At 37.9% G+C, this 21,333-nt stretch overlaps 1 protein-coding gene across 1 annotated transcript in view; it reads right to left on the reverse strand.

The window, feature by feature from the left end:
* ADGRV1 (adhesion G protein-coupled receptor V1) overlaps positions 1-21,333 on the reverse strand; it is a gene marked incomplete at its 5' end in the record, with an annotated part of 290,584 nt that overhangs the window by 158,734 nt on the left and 110,517 nt on the right. Inside the window, 9 exons of the mRNA XM_069880588.1 lie at positions 4,485-4,585; positions 7,069-7,229; positions 8,069-8,208; positions 8,379-8,628; positions 9,610-9,794; positions 11,417-11,824; positions 14,827-15,069; positions 18,177-18,348; positions 19,774-19,891. Of these exons, the coding sequence (XP_069736689.1) occupies positions 4,485-4,585; positions 7,069-7,229; positions 8,069-8,208; positions 8,379-8,628; positions 9,610-9,794; positions 11,417-11,824; positions 14,827-15,069; positions 18,177-18,348; positions 19,774-19,891 (1,778 nt within the window). The remainder of the gene's footprint in view (positions 1-4,484; positions 4,586-7,068; positions 7,230-8,068; positions 8,209-8,378; positions 8,629-9,609; positions 9,795-11,416; positions 11,825-14,826; positions 15,070-18,176; positions 18,349-19,773; positions 19,892-21,333) is intronic.

Consider the following 21,333-nt stretch of genomic DNA (forward strand, 5'->3'; position numbering starts at 1 on the left):
ATGACTAACTAATGATTCAAGAAATAACATTTCTTGGATACATCATGATTCTTTGAGTAAATGTCAGATTGGAAATGGAACAAAACCCTTTTTAAATATCTTGCCTTTCATTTCTTCCCAATGAGTTTCACCAAACACCTGGCAAAACATCCAGTCTTGAATGCTTTACAAATGCTCCATTAACACCAGAAGCTCTAGACACCAAGAATGAAACGAAGGTCGAATACTGTGAATCCCCATTCCCACTCACTGGCAGAGTAAGGGCTTACTGTGAGCAGCCACAAAGCAAGCATTGTCTTCGAAGAGCAAATTTCTGAGAAATGTGCTGCAAAGGCTTGACTGCCACCTACAGATAATAGTAATTAATGCACTGCTTGCAATTTAAAAAAAAAACCAAAAACGCTACATGCCTAATAAACATCCAGTGCAGATAGAGGAAAACTAATTATTCACATATATATAGAACACTGGAGCTAACCTGAAAAGCTTAGGTTTTCTTTCTGGTAAAAATATAACTCCACTCTGAAACACCAGGTTCTTTCATTCTCTAGAGCAGGTTGAGATCTCTTAGGTACAAATTCATTGTCTGCTACCGCCTTAATATTATCAGATAAAACAGCAAAGCACTAGTATTTTCCTTGGTTTTAAACTAGGAATAATTAAGTCCTGATTTTCACGTAATACGTTCTCAATTAAAACTGTCTTGAATGACTCCTACCATGCAGAGTCACTGGTTAGCAAAAACACAGAATACATAATTGTATTGTAAATGTCTAATCATACATATACTCTCTGAATGTTTGTAGGTGGGTATAGCTGTACAAACATCTTCTATTTACAGTTTTCTGTTTAACTTAGGCTTCCTGATCAGGTTAGTTCTCTCTAGGCAGAACATATGCCAATATATCATAACCGAGTAACTGTACAAAGATTTTGTCTCAGCTGTTCAGAACAGCTAGGACAGTAGTTCTGTTCACTCTTGTCAAACACATCCCTTCTCTTTTCTCTCTGCCTTAGAGCCACTTTCTATTCAGCAACAGCTGCTAACAAACTGTCTTTCCTTCCTCTCCATGCCAGCTAACTAGCTAAGCTGTTACGCTGCTAAAATCCTCTTTCAAAAGTTTTGGTTTTAAACTTGCAGAATAATCATATGGTAAAAGGAAAAGAGATCAGGAGAGACATAGATTGTACCAGCTGAAGATGAATAACAAAAAATTAGAACTGTTCTAAATAGTGTCTCTACAATTAAAATAATTTACTGTATTTACACACCACATGGAAAATTTCTCAATAATTATTCTGCACGGACGATTATTTCACATAAAAGTTCAAATGTAGTGCATTTAAACAAAAATCAGCTAGCAGGCAAACAAACCTGTGGGCCCAAGTTGAAGTTAATTTTCTCACTTTCAAAGTCCTTCAGCAGCTACAACCGAGCATATTATTCAAGTACTAGAGATACCTGACTTCCAAGTAATACTTTTGTACATGAAGAAGGAAAGACAATAATGGCATTTTTATACCCTTAGTAAAAAATCCTTTCTATTATAATCTGTTACTTTCTGTAATCCTTTCCTGCACTAATTTCCACTTTTATCTACCCATTAATTATGTGTCTTTCACATAGCTTTTCTTTACACATAGTTCTACTAATTCTCAAAATACATTTTATTTACAAGAAGGATTACCAAAAAACAAAGGCATTCAAACCCTCCCTTCATTCTTAAAATACTTGCTAGAGAGCAACATAAAAATGAGAGGAGCTGCCTTTGTCAGGGCATGGAGTGCACTAATAAGTCTTAGTGATCCTAATCAGTCCCAACTGGAGTCTTCCCTGATACCCTCTGCTCCAATGCCCAGCAGCTCTATTTAAACTCAGCCCTGGGACATTAGTCTCTCCCTGTGCTTGTCTCCAGCCATGCCCATGCCCATGGTCCTGCCAATTTTGAGAATAACCCTACAAGATTACAATAATTACTGTTTGAAACATGGATATGTCCACAGGTAAGAACTGCTAGGCATACTACTGACAATATGTTTGCATATCAGTATATGAACATTTAAAAGCGATATGTTTATAATGTTTAAATAAAGATGCATTTAACAGAAAATGCAAGAACTTTTAACTTTAGTTCACATTTAGGTCAAGCTTTAAAAACGCCTTTGTTTATGTTCTTCAGTACATATTTCTTCCACACAGATCTAGGTTGCCCAGAGGAGTGGTGGCTGCCCCATCCCTGGAGGTGTTCAAGGCCAGGTTGGACGGGGCTTTGAGCAACCAGATCTAGTGGGAGGTGTCCCTGCCTATGGCAGGGGATTGGAACTGGATGACATTTGAAGTCACTTCCAACACAAACCATTCTATGATTCTAAGATTTTCTAGAGACGTTGACTTAGACTAATTTAATTAAAACTGAATTTCAATTGAATATGACAAGTATTTCCCATATCTGTACCTGCTCTGACTAAACATCCTTTAGCAAGTGTGTGTGCACTAGTATCATGTTCATTTTACAGCAAAGTGATTGCAGCATTTGCCTGACAATGGAGGAACACGAGTTTAGCAGCTTATTAAGACCCAGAATTAAAATTCTATAAGTACATCAGGGAAATCATGTTTAGGTTATCTTCAGAAATAAGTAAATTCACTAACTACTACTGCAGCTAAGTAACTTCCAAGGGTAATACAGGTATTCTGCAAAATAACCCTACAGAAACTAAGAACCAAAGCATATCACACAAATAATGCCTTAAAGTGCAGCAAATTCTGATTTGGGATACTATTTAATAGATTTTGGGGGGGGCATGAGAACTTTGAAAACATAGCTAGGTTTTAACTCTGCACCTAAGGTACAGATAGTTATGAAAATGACCCTTTAATCTTATGTTTAAAGATATTTCTTGTACATGTTTGTTGTACGTTTTAATGGGTCTGAATGACCTGGTAAGGAGTTGTTATAGGAAAAAATCAAGTCTTCCATGAAAAAGAAACTAAATGTAAAAATAAACAAGGTTCGTTGTACTGAAAATGCAACATATTGCCAAAGAAATGTTAAAGTATTGGACATAAAAAAACCACATCAATAAGGATAGTTCCATTACATGCAAACTATCAAAGAATTCTGGAAACACAGGCAATTCAACATTCGCTGCAAAGGAATATTTGAAGAAGCTTCTGCAAAATGAAATCATTGGACTGTAAATATGCTGCAAAGCCCTCAGTAGTCTGGTTTTGTATAATCTTGACATATTACCATATACAACTCCTTACCTGTGTTATGAGCTATGTGTCCCAAATTAAATCTGCATATTTGTACTCTAGCAACCATTACAGGTCCCTGGGACAAACCAGCTGTCCTTGTAACTACACAGAACTATTAAAAGAAAATAAATACGTATTTCAAAAATCAAGAACTGAGAAGTCAAAATACTTTTACACACCAGGATGCACAAAACCTGCTGGTATCCCATCACCTCTAGAAGCGCTGCGAAAAACTTTCCTGCTCACTTAAGTCCGGTTATGTGACGAACATTATTGATGCATCCCATTGTACAATAAAGAATGAATAAAATTATATACTAATCACAGCAGTACGAAAAAATATTTTCTGAAAGATATGCCAGTTGCTAAAATTTCACAGGTAGTATGGAGCTGTTTCACTTATCTACAAAGTATTTCCCTGCTGTGACATATTCCTCTAATTACCTGCCTGCTAATATGATTAAATTCTTTCAGCATCTCTGCCCTCAGCATATATTTGAATTTGTTATAAATCATCTTTCTAGCATTAAAAATACCATAAAATCTCCGTCTTAAGGAATCCTTCTATGAAGTAATTTTAAGATCCCCGAGGTTATTCATAGATTTGCATTTCACCAGTTGTACCAAAGCTGAGGAAGATATATTTTATAGGATAGAGAGAAATATTCTCCTTTCTTATGCTCACTTTGCTGACATCCTATCACCTGATATTTGAATTGGTATGACAGAATTAGGAACACTTTTACAGTTTATTATCTTTTATTACTTAAATTGTACATAACTACACCTTCTTATAAATACTAGAGTGCCAAAGACCTTTCATCATCTACTCAAAATAAACCTTTCCCACTGAATTTATGATTAGTGACATTAATCTACTTAATAAATAATGACATTAATGACTGAACTCTTTCATCTTAATTACATTCCTTATCAAAACATTTGTTATTCCACATGCAGAATTATTTTCGCATTTGGTGATACCACCCTTAAGTTTTCCCTAAATGTTTTCAGAAACTGGACAATTTCAACTGAATTCCCAACATAGGATCTAAACATTGAATTACTGTGGCATTTCATATGTTGAAATTTTACATTTTCCAAAAATGTTGACACTGTGGAGAAGAAAAGGAGGTCTGTTCAGACATGGCCATGGAAAGAAGGAAAAGAAAAGTAAATATGTCCTTAATTTACACTTAAAGGATTCAGTCTTTTTTCTTACCTGAGTACCCAAGCAAGCAACCATCATGTGAGTGAGAAGTTTAGCTGCAAACATTGCACACCTGGTGCAGAAAAGGTGGGAGATAATAGCCAAAGTGAAACCTACACAGGAACAAACAACAAAGAAAGGAAAATTTAAAGTTTAGCCTAATAAAGTGTGCTAGGTAAGAACAGCAATACTGGATCTCCTATAAGTGTGGATCATTAAAAAAAAAACAACCAACCCAACTTCCCAAACTTTACAGGAAGAATATGTTCACTTTGGTTCACACTGGAATCACTTCTTAATTTATTACTGAAATACTAACTTCCGTTTCCCTTTTCATAGCCTTGGGAACCAAAATAATAATGCAAATAAGTCTTTTTTTTTTTACATTTTTGAAATTAATTTCTGAATGATGAGGATGATTGTCATAACAGTTAAATATAAACCAAAGGTAACTCTTCGTATTACCATATCCAAAAATGGTTTTAGGAACAAATCAATAAAGAAATTGCCTCCAGCTGGGTAGCATTGCTTTAGTTAATAGATATAAACTTCTAAATGCCAGCCTCCCATTCCATCCGTATTCAGTGTAGAAAACTATTACAGCAGCACATGGAAAGAATAACACTAATTTTAACGTCACTGATTCATTGTGAACATGAACAGAATAGAAATGGGAAGGGCCCCTCACCTACCAGAAAGAAGCTCTTGGAAGAAGAACCCTGGGAAAGCTGAGCCACTAAGGAAAACAGTGCTAAACCTCATGCAGAGTTAGTTGTTTGTGCACTTCCACACCCTAGGAAGGGCAGGAATTTGGATACTTAAGGGAGATCTTTTATTCTCTCTTGAGACAGACTGGTTGCTCAAATACAAGTATTTGTAAGATACGAATGAAATAATTCATTGCAGAAAGAATTTTTTCTAAACCTTTCAAAAGTTAGCTGGTGATATTAATACAACTATTGTTATAAGAAAAATTCAATAATAATCTATTTCACTCTATTGTGCTATTTTTTCTTTTGTTCTTACTTTTTCTTTTAATCTCCACACCTAGGTGGAGATGTTAGAGAAATAAATAATATCCTTATAGCACTTAAATCTAAAGCAGTTGTTAATCACAAGATTTTTATATATATATATTTAATCACATGAGGAAATACTGTCAACACTGAAAGGCGTTGCAGTTATATTCAAGGCAAACCCTTAGCTAGACTAAACTGTTCTAATTTTTAAAATACATTCTTATGACACATGACTACTCTAAATGCTAGTACAGAATAAGGATCTTTATGTCTTTACTGCTTCCAGTTAAGCAAAGTATTTCTCTTAGCTTCAGTTTTACAGATTATTGGCTTACTTTGTATTGTTTTTTTCTTCAGTTTCTATAGTATTCTGCATTCTATGGCATATTTGTCTCATCAATTTATTTTTTTTCTGTCAACTTGTAATTACGTTTGCTTATTAGAGTTTGCCTTTTCTTCCTCCCTGCTTTCACTTAAGCAATCTAACTTAGAAGCTTAACTGTGTTTTAAAGTCTGCTTATCTGCTACAAAATTCTTTCATTATTGGTAAGTAAAACAATCAATTAGTATGAAGCTGGTGAAAACCATAAAGTTTGTCTTTATTTGTCATCTTTTTATATTTAAGCTTTTAAAATAATTATGGAGCCTAGCTTTTGTCTGTTAGGGCAGTTTGCTGGGAGAGGACAAATAGGGGATTTAGCTCCTTGCACTGTCTTTCTTACTTATCCAGTGATCATGAAGTTTAGAAGTCATAACCCTCACAATAAGCAGATCCAGAATCCCATTGGCATGCCTCAAGGTTAGACCAAGAACCCCTTTAACCTGCTTTCTTAGTGACCCCGACACTCCCAGGTTCCTACTTGCATGGTGCTTATCAACGACAGGAGCAAAATTTACTTTTGTCGGGGATCACCAGCAATGTAATAGTGAACTGACTGCAATGTGAAAGGTGTAACTTAGATCTCTCTCAGAAGCCAAGTGGAGTTTAAGACTTAGATCTCCTTCTTGCCATCCGACATGTTGGGACTTCTGCAAACATTATCATAGCCATGAAGTGAACTGTAATCCTCATAGATAAAACTCTTGGTCCTCTCCCAAGATGTGAGGTAGCAGTTAGGCAGCAGAGTAACAGATCTCAATACATTTGATGCAGAATCTATTTCCCTCAGCTCATCACATCTGCATGTAAACTGCATCATCAAAGAGCTTTCAAGTTGGGTAGAAAAGTGTTCGAAAGATATGTCAAAGATGACAACTGTACTGCTGCTGTGGACACAGGTGAATCTAGGAGTTTTAAGTTTCTTCCCCCAATTGAATGATGTATTTCTCTTTTGTATGGTTCAATAAAACATCATAAGAAAACATATTTCTTTGCTGGACTTTTTTTCAGTTGCAAAATTTGCCATTGTGCAAATATGTAACCAGATGGGAACTTTAATACCATGAAGTTAGTTAACCCTCTTTCAATAACCTACCAAATAAAAAGATTGTCACCAGTTATTGAAATCACAAAAAATCAAACAGTCTTATTGTCTACCAGTTGTTGTAAGTGAGAAAAGTGTCTTAAATCTACTGACCTGAAATGCAGATGAATCCAGAAGAGAAAAAAGCCTCATTGTAGGAAGACAAGTTATCAGTTTGGGCATAAACTGCATAAATGGACATATGAGAACAAGAGCATTCCACATAGTCTGATGTGTCATCAACCACCTTGCAGAACCCACTATCAGACAGCCAGCTGCAAAACAGAATATTCGCAAAGTTGGAAATGGAATTATGTAATTTAAATTGTAAGCAGGCTAATACTGGGATTTCTAAACTACTGCCTAAGTGCATTGTGTAATCTTTCCAGTGCAGTTCTCAGAATGGCACATTTACATGAAAATCAAATACTGGTTATAGCTTTTTTTTTTTTTTAATTTTGTGATTAAAAAAAAATGTAAATAAGCAATAATGCACATTTTGTTTCCACTACAGAATTTAACAGATATTACTCTTCACTGTACATTTACTTTTAGCCAGGAAAGATACTAGTCTAGATGATATCCCTAGTCTACCCCTTAACAGGTTTTTCTGGTTCACTTAACAGTGTCTTTCACAGACCCCAAGAAAAGAGTGGGTTAGGAATAGGAATTAGGAAATTAGGAATATTCTAAGCCAGTGACTTGAAGGAAAACCAGAGATGCAGGTTTAATTCCTTCTTTTGTAAGAATGGACTTAAAGTGTTGTCTAATAACAATTGTAAAGAGTACTTCATTAACATCAATGAAGTGATGCTATTCTGGCATTTATGTCCTGTCAGTTTTGCCTAATACATCACTACATAATCTAAATGGTACTGTAGTGAAAAAAATCAGGAGTAGAAGTATGAGAAATGTCTGACCTCGAATAGCTACTCATTTTATTAACTGGAAGTTTTCTATGCTGGTACAAAGGCCAGAAAAATAAAGGAAAAGAGACAGATAGGAAATGGATTCATTTTATACTTGCAAATGATCTAATCTGTGTTATCACATCTTAGGCAAATACACGGGTTGATGGTAGAAACTGGAAAGCTAAACAGAATAATAAAGCAACCTTTCAGCAGCTTGATTCCACAGGAGACACTGAGACTTCTGTGGAACAATCCGACTTCCTGTAGCATAAATCCGATAAATTACTTCATTGTTATCTTTCAAAGGGAGTGAACTCCGACCCTTCAGACTCATAGAAAACACCTGATAAAACATGTAAAAAATAAATACAAATTTAACCCTAAAGTTCAACAGTCGGTCCTCATTTTAATAGAACACACAAATACATTCACATTATTTTAAACACATTTAAAATGTTTCAAGCAATACCTAAACTAATTTATTGGAAAAAAGAAATTGCATTGTCTTCAAACCTTGTTTTTCAGAGCAAGTTCTTTGTCCCCAGTAAGGAACCACTGCTGACTGCTGTATTCTGTGAACTGTACAGATTCACAGTACTCTTCTCGAGGAGGCGATAATGCAACAGAGACCTCTAGTAAATGTTCAGGTACTTGAATAGAATCCCCATCTTTCCCATCAAATCTGTGCCCATTGATTTGCTGAGGAAACCAGTTGTGAGCCATTATTGCAATGTACGGGCAGCTGTCCAGGATATTTTTACCTCTGTTGAAACGGAAGAGCAATAACACTGGTAAGTGGAACTGAGCTTCACTATTCTTCACAGAATAACTCCAAAGTGTATTTGTAATTAACTCTTTCTTTCTCCATCATATTTTGGCTATATGACATATCATTGACAGAAAGTTTCAGTTTCTCTGAAAAAAGAGGAACTGAATTCATAGAACCATAAGGTTGGTAAAGACCTTTGAGATCATCAACTACAGCCATACCTGTCCACTACTAAATCTACTACTAAGCATGTAGACAAGTGCCATGTCTACATACTTATTGAACACCTCCAGGGATGAAGACTCTGCCACTGCCCAGGGCAGCCTCTTCCAATGCTTGACTACCCTTTCCATAAAGAATTTTTTTCCTAATATCCGGTCTAATCCTCCCCTGGCACAACTTAAGGTCATTTCCTCTCTTCCTACTGCTTGTCACTTGGGAGAAGAAACCAGCACCCACCTCACCATAACCTTCTATCAGGGAGCTGCAGAGAGTGATGAGATGTCCCCTCAGCCTGCTCTTCTCCAGACTAAACAACCTCAGCTCCCTCAGCCACTCCCCCTAATATTTGTGCTCCAGACCATTCACCAGATTTATTGCCTTTCTCTGGATGCACCCCTAGTCCTTCTATGCCCATCTTGTACACAGGCTGAAAAACTACAAGTTTTTGTTACTATAAGAAGTATAAGGCGGTTTTAAATAATCATAAATAATGTTCAAGTAATCAAAACCAAGCACACAGACATTACAAAATGCTAGTAGAAATTTTGGGTTACTGACTCTCATCTAAGCCTTAGAACACAGCTCTCCACCATACAATTACATATTATTTTCTTAATAAGATGAATGAATACTTTTCCAGGCAACAATTGAGTTAGAAGTGAATTAATACATCCCAGATCTCCTGTCTCCTGCTCCCACATCTACCTCATAGCATATTATGTGTACATAACATATGGATTCAAGTTTACTCACCTTTCTCCTGGTGATCCACACATTATCCCAGTCAACAGGGAAAAAGCAAACTTCTCAGTCACCTCAGCAAGCAAGCTATATCCTTGTGTGTCCTCGCGTTTTGGGCTAGCCAGAGCACAGAGTATCTCATAGAGAAGACTTCTAATTTTTACAGTGAGTAACTGTTTTTCACCTACATCTGTAACCTGATGAAAGGAGGAGAAATCAAACATGTTATTCACAGAAGTCTGCTTGTAACTTTTCCTCATTAAATCAACATTTTATGTAAAGGTTCATTCTGAAAGTTCAGGATATTTTTTCACTTTCCCATCACTGCTGCCAAGGTGTGAAGTGCAGTTTATGTCAAAACTACATAAAGATACAATTACTAACCATAGAATCATAGAATGGTTTGGGTTGGAAGGGACCCTAAAGATCATCCTGTTCCATCCCCATGCCAAGGGCAGGGACACCATCCACTGGATCAGGTTGCTCAAGGCCCCATCCAACCTGGCCTTGAACACCTCCAGGGATGGGGCAGCCACAAAATACCTGAGCAACCTGGGCCAGGGCCTTACCACCCTCATCATGAAGAATTTCTTCCTAATGTCTAATCTAAATCCTCCTCCTTCCAATTTAAAGACATTCCACCTTGTCCTATCACTCCAGGTCCTTGGAAAATGTCCCTCCCCAGCTGCAGGAACTGGATGGCCACTATAAGGTCTCCCTGAAGCCTCCTCCTCTCCAGGCTGAACAATCCCAACTCTCTGAGCCTGTCCTCATAGCAGAGGTACTTCAGCCCCCAGATGATCTTTGTGGCCTCCTCTGGACCTATTCCAACAGTTCCATCTCCTTCTTCTGTTGGGTATTCCAGATCTGGACACAGGACTTCAGGTGGGGTCTCATGTGCGCAGAATAGAGGGGCAGAATCCCCCCCCTCACTCTGCTGCCTGCACTTCTTATGCAGCCCAGAATATGGTTGGCCTTCTGGGCAGTGATTTGATTATTAAAGAAACTGCATGGAATTTTTCATTCTGTCACAAGTCAAAGTTTGTTGATTCCTGAGAATATATTTACACTATTTTCTCTGTTTTCTGTGTTAAAAAGGTAACAGTGAGAACTGAACTGTGGTTCATGAATATCCTTTTACTGCTTTGTGTCTAGGTATGCTAATGTTTTCCCAGCTCCTATGCATTATTCCACAAATCCAGTATGGCCAGATAGCCATAAACCTCATTCCAGAGTTTTCACAGAACTTAGCATGGCACTGAGGTGTTTGGCTACACTGCCATCCCGACTCCCAACACTACTGCAGGAAAAAAGACATGCTGCATGCCTGGTTAGGAGCACAACAGACTCCAGCTGGCCCTGGTAGGGTTTGCTCGTGTGTTGACTGTAGTCAGCTGACCAGATATGAGCAAACTTTGGGCCTCACTGCCTTGAGCCAGAGCTAAAATCAACAAAGATGTAACCTGAAAGATTACCTAAAATCAACAAAGATGTAATCTGAGAATCAAGAAACCATAATAACTCTATGAAAGTGAAAAATTTTTACCACAGAACATCTTGAGCTATATGTACACATGCAAAATCAATACTGGTTGCTCTTTTCAAATGATTTTATATTTTATTTTCTGCCACCATGCTAATTAGTGGCAGACAAATGTCTTTCTTTGCTGTTGGACTTCAAAATTTCTATTTTTACCTTTCCAGCCTGAGCCCCTGGGTCACTGCTGAGGATACTAACCTTGATCTTATCACAGCCCTACGTGTTATTACACTCTTATTAAAGTCATTGGTCACTCAAGAAAGAGCAGGAAAGGTTCACCTTATCTAGTATATGCATCACAGCAGTAAGCTGCTCTTCTGTAGTTTCTGTAGCCACTTTAACATTCAGGTTCTGGAGGACTCTGTGTAAAATGGTGTCATCGAGAGGCTGATGCAGTTGATCAATCATGCCCCAAACTGGCAAGGAGTCCAAATCCGAGACAATGGTTACGTTAGCAATTCCATACATGTCATCTACTCTCGCACTGCCTGTGGGATTAGAAAGCACGACCTGGAAGCCTTTAGGAAATGGGTTTAAAGATCCTGTCTTTGGAGTCAGAGTTACATCCAGAAACGTATTTCTCTGTCCAGGTTCAAAAGTCAATAAACCTTCAGATCTGGCAAAATCTTGTCCTGCCACAGCTGGAGAGATGATGGTCCGACCAATTGGTTCAGGTTTTTGTAGCTCCTTGAAACAAACCAAAAGATTTTTAGGTAATAGTATGATAGATACAACAGTTCAAAGCCAGCTGCTGTAGGATACCATATTTTAAATAGAATTTAAAAGTGTAAAAAAGAAAGCCTTTTCAAAATTCATTTAAGAACAATATAAGAATTATATTAAATGAAATATCTCCCTGAAATAGCAGTCTGTCACGTGCAGTAAGTGGCAATAATCTACAGTATTTACGTAAATTATCAGTAGTAAACAGCATCTTGGTCTTTCTGTTCCAGAATAAAAATCACAAAGCCTTTTTGGGTGAAATGATATTACTGAAATGTCTGCACATCCATAAGGTGAATTCCAGAGGAACTGATGTAAGTTTATGTCTGCAGCATTATGTACCTCGGTTCAGGGTACAGACAGGCATTGGAGACACATAAAAACTAAACAAAAGCAGTGAAAACATCTGGGAAATCTGTGCTCAGGCTAATACCAATCTATGATATTTTCTGTCCCAGTTTAAAAACTTAAAACAAGATTAATCGATTTACATCCAAAGGCAAACACTACAGAATACACATGCAAGGCAGAGAGATGACCTTATCTAGGAATGTTATATGGCCTCATTTCCCTGTGAAGTAGCACTATTTTTACCTTCCATGAGGTTTGCAGATACTGTTTCATTCTTCGTATTCTTGTTCTTTTTGTCAGTTGCCATAACCTTGATATTATATCTGGTAATATAATAAACTTTCCTTAAGTGGAAACTAACATTCTGGGCTATTTTTCATATATATCATTTTTAATAGTATTTATTTATTTAACAGCTACAGTTGACTCTTCTGTAAAGGTCTCCTACTATAAAAAACAATGATTTCTACTTGTGAAATATTAGATTAATTCTGAAAAGATTTAGTTTTAATGAGTAGAGTTTACTCATGGAATAAATCAGATATTTTTTGAGGAGTTCACAGACGAATATGGTAAACCAATGCAGTGTGTATCTGTTCAAAATTGCTCTAGAACGGGATCACATGTGATCTCCAATGAGAAGCTTCTTTTTGTTTATCCCTTCCAACTGAGAATTACAAAACAGGGAAATAACTGGTAATAAAAGTGCTTTTTAGGAATGAGATAAACATCTGTTTCCAGTTAGCGCTTCACCCTTTCTGTCTGCTGTGATCTCTTATTTTACTGGTACCAGTAGTACCAATACTTTGGTACTTGGCCATGCATCCTCAAAACCTAAAATTGTCCAAAGAGGGGTTGCTCTACAAAAATTACAAGCAGGTAGGGAATTACCCCCTGTATTTGAACCTAAATATACCCTAGACAGTAGCAATTTTTTCCCCATTTAACAGCTAAATTATCATGAACTCTGGGCTGGAAAGAATGTGACTGTTTACCACACAATCTAATTGAAACACTGGTCAGCTACTGTACAATAAATGCATAGAAACAGCATGTGATCCTATGCATTTAAAATAGATATGCATGCAATGTAACTATAGAGTGCAAAGCCTTTATTATAAAGAGTGATAGAAGTACACTGGGTGCACAATACTTTGTTATAAACCTCAGAAAAATAATGATTTTAGGTATAAAATCCTATATATTTAAAGCAGATGAGATTACATAGCATCCTAATACTGTTGGGGGAGACTGTCTGAGGAACTATCTACAACTACCTAAAAGGAGGTTGTAGTGAGGTGGGGATTGGTGTCTTCTACCTGGCAGACAGCAACACAACCAGGGGAGACCATACTCCTCTCTACAACTACCTGAAAGGAGGTTGTAGAGAGAAGGGTGCTGGCCTCTTCTCCCAAGTGACAGGGGACAGGATGAGAAGGAATGGCCTCAAGCTCTGCCAGGGGAGGTTCAGGCTGGACATTAGGAAAAAATTTTTCATGGAAAGGGTCATTGGGTACTGGAACAGTCTGCCCAGGCAGGTGATCGAGTCACCTTCCCTGGAGGTGTTTAAAAGACGGGTGGATGAGGTGCTGAGGGGCACGGTCTAGTGTTTGATAGGAATGGTTCTACGATTCTATTAAATGGCCTCAAGATGCACCAGGGGAGATTTAGGTGGGATGTTATGAGGAATTTCTTTACTGGAAGGGTTGTCAGGCATTGGAAGAGGCTGCCAGGGACATGGTTGAGTCACCATCCCTGGAGGTCTTTTAAAGACAAAGAGATGTCATACTAGACATGGTCTGGTGGCAGACTTAGCAGGGCTAGATTGATGGTTGGACTTGATGATCTTAAAAGTCTTTTCCAACCTAAACCATTCTATGATTTTTAATACGATTCTAATGTGATGGCAAACTCAGAAGGAACCCCTCTTGCAGCCCTGATGTTCGAGTCACAACTATAAGAAACTGGAAGTAATCATGTTTTAGCTCCTGTGTTACTTCTGCTAAAGGAGAATCACCCATCAATAATGACAAGGTATTCATTTAGAGGTAAAATGGTCAATACTCAGAAGAGCCTGGTGTTACAGCTGTAAACATAACAGAAATTAACAGGGATGATAAAATTGACTTCAGCTCAAGATTTGCAGTCAGAACAATTTTCAGATTTAGTATTTCAAGAAGACGGAATAAAATCTAATGAAAGTTCTCTTGCTTTTTTCCTAAGTGTCTTAATAAATTTGTGACTTAACAATGCAAGTTTGTTGGTATCTGAATCTCATAGCCATAACCATCATGATAAAATCTTGATTTCAGAGGAAGAAACCTCAAAAACTGGAGTCTGAGAAGAAGAAGAAGAAGAAGAAGAAGAAGAAGAAGAAGAAGAAGAAGAAGAAGAAGAAGAAGAAGAAGAAGAAGAAGAAGAAGAAGAAGAAGAAGAAGAAGAAGAAGAAGAAGAAGAAGAAGAAGAAGCAGGAGGAGAAGGAGGAGGAGGAGGAGGACGAGGACGAGGACGAGGACGAGGACGAGGAGAAGAAGAAGAAGAAGAAGAAAAGGAAGAAGAAAAGGAAGAAGAAAAGGAAGAAGAAAAGGAAGAGGAGGAAGAAGAAGTAATCTTACCTGCATGCTGTAGCTAACCATTGTGGTTACTGATGTACTAGAATCTCTAAGCACTTGCAAACTGATTAATGTTGTCTTCCTATGAGCCACAGCAAAACGAGATCCCACAGCAAAATATACTAAGCCATGAGGAGAATCACTTTCAAGGACTGTTACAACAGCAAATCTGGCACTGCTGTTCAATGCAGCTCCTGTGCTAACAGCATATAGCTCCACAAAAAATTGTGTTTCAAATTCAGGTACCTGTAAACGAGGGATGAATTTTGTATCATTATCAGACCTACTAATTAGCTTCAGCTTTTAAAAATGTATATATTATTTTGTACATGTGACGGCTTACTCGTACTTACACTCACCCCAAGCATGCTTCCTAGGATGTGCAATAAATACAATGAAGTATATCCTGAAGATAATATTCCAACAGGCACCACTCTGCCATGTACAATAACAAAAGGCTCAGATTTTCACATGGAACTTATTGTAATAAAGTGGCTAAATATCACAGGTATTGTGGTTATAATTTTTTCATAATACATGACAGTAAACTCTCCAACAGCTCTATCTGCCAGATTTTATATTTACATACATATATATCTTGTGAGGGATTTGCTTTTTCTTTTTCTCTTTGTCTTACAAAAAGGCATGTAGACACCTATTGGAAAAACTGCATAGAAGTCTTAAGTGTATAGTTCTGAAACTGCAGTTAATTAACTTGACAGAATTCAAATGTTGAACTCAGGTAAAATTTTGAAAAACATTTTACATACAGCCCTAGTGCTTAAGCACTAACGAGTTTACACAAGTCTTTGCAAGTAAATCTCAATAAGCTTGAACACTTAACTGAATTTATCAGAAATCCCAAAGCTTAGGGATATTACTTGTTTTGTGAGGTTTAAGATGCAGAGGAATCTTCTATAAGTCTGGAAATACAGGCTATTGAATTTTACTGTTCCTATGACAAAGAATTAGTCTCATCAATTCTACATTCTTAAAGTTTGTTTGTTCAAAATAAGGTAGTAATATTAAATCAAAACATTACAATATTAAATTATTAAATATGACATGCTGCCTTGTGTTTGATTTTGCATCTACAATATGAACATAATATGTTTAGAAGTAGACTTCTAAGATTCCAGAAATCATTGGAAATATATTATTTTCACCTAGTAGATGCAGTCATGAAGCAGTAAACTTGCAAAAATGAGCTCTTTTTAAGACAATATGGTAAAAAAGCAATGATCACCAAAATCAATTTTTTTATTAGTAAACACATTTTTTTGTTTCAGCTCTGGATTCTTGGAAACCCTACTTCAATTACAGGAAAGCAGGATTCATCTCTTTGGCTAAGGAAGTAAGTACAGCTGACTAAGTAAAGTCACTCAAAAGCTAGAATATGACATTTGCTATAAAAATGTAAAGTATTTATTGAATATCTTTATTATCTATATCATTTTGTAATGTATTTATTCCTAATTTATAAGCTATCTCATGGAAAAATTCAAAGAATTAGGAAGGATTTGTGGGGTTAAACAGCATGTATTTTTAATTGAGTTGTTGTTCAGTAATTATTTAGGCGGAGTGATTATGATGAATTGATGATGGGCACAAATTTTCAGGAATGCCATAGGAAAGTTAACTCTTCCATTGGAACCTGTCTGTGCCTGATGTGGTACAACCATGTGTCTCTGCAGCTGCTGCACTGCTGTCATTAATTATATCAACCCTGTGGGCTAAACAGTTTCAACATCCCAGTGTACTCAGTGAGGTAGCCACTGCCCCACTCACTTATATATCTCATTCATTGTATCTGTAATGTAAAAATAACATCTGAAGACGAAGAAGAAAAAGAGCCCTCTTACAGAACTAAAGGAATGAACTTTATTCCCTAGTGGGAAATCACAGTTGCCCACATCCCACATTTTGCATTGTTTTCTAGAATGTAATCAGAAAAACCATGGAAACCTTCTTATCTTATCCTTTCCATCCCCCAGACCTCAGCTTTGCTACTAGCCTGGCTGCTGGTGTAATATCGTGGAAAGTTTAAAACTCTCCACTCCAAAAGAATGACAGACATTAATTCTTCCTTTCTTTAATTCTTCCTGCTCTGTCCTCTAGGTGTTCACACAAAACTCTGTTTTCCTTCTCTTTTCATTAAAAATAGCTAAATATTGTGCTTTTTGTTTATTCAATGTCACCTGCACTTCAGAGAACCAGCTCAAGGCACTTAGGCTTTGGCAGACCTGACTGACAAACACCAAAAAGCTGTAGGGGAGGATGGCAGCTAAACTGAACTCTGGTGCTCAAAAGCTTGGTGTACACAGCAGCAGATTTTCAGACACTCATTTTCCTCTGTGTCTTTATGGCTGAGTAGGGTTTTCACAGATTATTGTGCCAGATTTAAGCATGTAAAACTATGCACAAATGGCAATAAAAGTTTTTTTGTTGAATGAGATATTGTTACTCACAGGATATTATTTCCATAAACCACCCTAAGAAGTGCTTAGATGGATGTAAACTTTACTCTGCGAAGGATAAGAGTCCAGTATATGAATATACATCTCACTGAAATAACTCCATGCTTTTTTTCTTATTGTTTTATGAAAATCCAGGATCTGCAACTTACTATTTAAACTAAATACTCATCTCCTTCCCAAACTTTTAACAGTCACAGTACTCGCTACTGGTGAGGCTGGGCCTTGAATCTTGTGTGTAGTTTTGGGCACACTGATAAAAGACAGACACTGACGGGCTGGAGCACATCCAGAGAAGGGGAACGCAGCTGAGGCAGGGGCTGGAGCACAGCGGGGTATGGAAAGCAGCTGAGGGACCTCAGCTTGTTTAGCCTAGCAAAAGAAGGTTGAGGTGACACCTCATTGCCCTCTGCAGCTCCCTGAAAGGAGTTTGTAGTAAGGTGGGTGCTGGTCTTTTCTCTGAAGTAACAAGTGATAGGATGAGAGGAAATGTCCTCAGGTTGCACCATGGGAGGTTTAGACTGGACATCAGGAAATATTCCTTTCCTGAAAAAGCCATGAAGCACTGAAATAGGCTGCCCAGGGAAATGGTGGAGTCACCATCCCTGAAGGGATTTAAAAGATGTCTAGATGTGGTGCTTAGAGACATGGTTCAGTGGCAGACGTGGCAGTGTGAGGTTCATGGTGGAACTCGATGATCTTGAAGGTCTTTTCCAAACTAAATGATTCTGTGGCTCTGTGTTTGCAGAAGACAGTAGATGTCAAGTTACCATTATGCATTCAAGCTGCACATGAGTCCCTTTATATGAAAGGTTATTTTTCACCTGTATAAAATGCAATTCAACATCATAGCACTGCACATGCATGAGCATTACTTACATTATCAGGTTTTATTTCAATGGAGATATTGCACGTGGTGTGACGTGCCACACAGGTGGTGGCTCCCATCACAGATACAAGCTCTTTCTCCAAGTTCACACCATCCTTCAGAAGGACAACAGCTGTTTTATTAAAGGTCACACGCCAAAAGATCTTCACATCTTCAAAAGCCCTATAAACAAATCAAAAGAGCATACACATACTGAAGGAGGGCATTATTGCTTTAGGAAACATAAACCACAGAGGTGAAAATACCTTTTATGCTACTATTCAAAACTTATCACTAGGGAACAAGCAGCTTTAAGTTGAAAAATTTTATCTTTTATTCTGATTCCTTCCTATAAAACCAGTTTAGATTACCAAAAACTAACACAGGAAGAAAATAAAACAATTACAGTCATCCAGAATGTACTCAAGTTTTGTCTCAGACAACATGAGATCAGTCAAAAAGGAAACACTGGTGCTGGGAAGACAGGGATGTGCTCAGTACTTTCTTTAATAATGTAAGCAATAATTTTTCCTGAAGAAGCTAGTTAAATAAAATAAGATTATATTTATCTTTGCCCCAAAATGTCATAGCTGTACTTAGTGCAGAATATTAGCCAGTTCCACATTACAGTAATGAACTGTTGTAACTGGAGTAAAAGCTGCTTAGAAAAGCGTTTAGAGGGGAAGCCATATGAGGGGAGGCTGGGATCACTTGGTCTGTTCAGCCTGGAGTCGGGGGCTGGAGGGGGAACCTTGTCATGCTCTGCAGCTTCCTTACAAGGAGGGGAGGAGGAGTGGACACTGAGCTCTTCTTTCTGGTGGCCAGTGATGGGACACAAGAGTATGGCAGGAAGATGTGCCAGGGGAGGCTTAGGTTTGACATTAGAAAAGGTTCTTCCCCAAGAGGGTGGTGGAGCACTGGAACAGCTCCCAGGGAAGTAGTCCCTGCACCAAGCCTAACAGTATCACAGAGGCATTTGGCCAATGTCCTCAGACTCAGGGTGTGAATGTTAGGGTTGTCCTGCGCAGGGACAGGATTTGGACTCTATGATCCTTGTGGGTCCCTTCCAACTGAGGGCATTCTGTGATTCTGTAATAAACAGAATGTGACCTCAAATGCCAGGCAGAATATGGCTTTCCTTTAAGTTTACGGAACTTCAAGTGCTTGGGCATATTTGTTTAAAGTACACATAAATATGAGACATATACACGTGTTCATTAGGAAAAACATACTATCTGCACGAGGAAAAACAAGCATATACTGATACTCAGTTACCTGCCTAACTGCTCATTTTATATTACAGAAGGAGATAGGACTTTGAATTGCACCTTTAGCAGTGTAAATACTATATCCAAGGCAAAACTTTCACACTTGCTGCCTTACAATATAAGATGGAAAATATATTTTTCCCATTTCTGCTTTATAACAGTGACAAACCGAATCACACTGACAACTTAAAAGCCTGTTTGCCAATATATTAAAGTTGCAGGAAAGCAAAGATCTATTATAAAACCCTTTGATAACCTCCTCCACTGAAGGCAGCTTCTGTGATTTAACGCAGCACATCACAGTGTGGGAAGGGCACTGGGAATCAGCTGTTGCCTGCACCTGTTTGGTTGCCTTGTGACAGTGAGCAGCACCTCTCTCTTTTCTGAGTCTTCATCAAGCACAAGACCACTTTGCACTTCTGGAATGAATCCTAAGATGCCATTCTGGAGATCACTTCCTGCATAGGAAACAGCCCATGAAAGCAATTAGCGAGAAAGTTAAGCTGAAATTAAATAGTAATTTTAATGTAGATAGCTAAAAAAAAAAAAGAGCAAAGTATCAAATGTACACTGCAAAGTACCCCTTTAAATGTTTTTGTTCTCAATTACAATCCAAATTTATCTAGAAGTTCAAATGCTGGCATTTCTAAAATTTATTTTAACCAGTAGCATAAGTATTTTTGAAAGAAAATTCCTTATGACAGTCCTGGCGCCCTCTGTGAACACAATCTTGTATTTTCAGCAGCATTCAGAAATTGACTGAATTCTGCGTCCCTGGACTTCAAGAGAACAGGTGGTACTGTAGTCCAGAACAGTGTCAAAACCCTGCCCTTAGGACATATCAGTTCAGCTGTATTAATTTATGTTCACCATAACCCTTAAGACATTCTTTCTAAACAAAAATGGGCCTCAGCGTGCCCCTAGATGGGCAGCATTGCCATACTACATTATTGGATAAAGAAAGCCTTCCAGGGGCACAACTTTAGCTGCCTTATTGATCCCACTCATGATGTTGTTGAGCCCATCCATTTTCCCAAATCATAGAATCATAGATCCTCCTTGACACCCATACAGTTCCAATCCCCTTGCCATGGCAGGAACACTGCATCAAATTGCTCAAAGTCCCATCCAACCCAGCTTGAACATCTCCAGGGATGGAGCAGCCACCACTTCTCTGGGCAACCTGGGCCAGGGTCTCACCTCCCTCACTAGAAAATGTTTCTTCTTAAGATCTCATTTAAATTCCTCCTCTTTCAGCTAAAACTGCTCCCCCTCATCCTGTCCCTGAGCTCCTTGATAAAAAGGCCCTCTTCAGCTTTCCTGTAGCCCGCTTCAGTACTGGAAGCTGCTCTAAGGTCTCCCTTCAGCCATCTCTTATACAGACTGAACAACCATAGCTCTCTCAGCCTGTCATCTACACATCATTACATCAGTTGTTCTCCTGCATCTTTGATTCAGTGTGTGGAACTAGGGAAGTGCAAAAAAAAAAAACCAGGCTTCATGAGGTAAACCAGTGACTCCACAATGCCCCTTTAAATCTTGCTTCTGAGGGAATTCTCCTTACAGGTACTGATGGCTTTACTCTGCAGCTGATAAGACAATTTATTTCTGACACAGTCTTTATTAAATGTCAATATATATAGTAAAGGTTAACAGAAACTGCACGTTTGCTTATGTGCATGAGCAAATATTTAACATGTCATATCTCTCTATCTATACAGTTAAATGGAGGTTGATGCTTTGACCCTTCTCCTCAACACAAGTTGTTTCCTGATCTTACTTTATGTACTCATTGTACTCAGGGAGTAACTCTAGAGCGTGTTAACACAGTTCTGTGGGAACCAGCACAAGTTCAAATTCCAGCCTGTGTCTATGCACAAACTTCTTCAACTAACTTGCA

This window comes from Phaenicophaeus curvirostris, chromosome Z, assembly GCF_032191515.1.
Source record: "Phaenicophaeus curvirostris isolate KB17595 chromosome Z, BPBGC_Pcur_1.0, whole genome shotgun sequence".
NCBI lineage: Eukaryota > Metazoa > Chordata > Aves > Cuculiformes > Cuculidae > Phaenicophaeus > Phaenicophaeus curvirostris.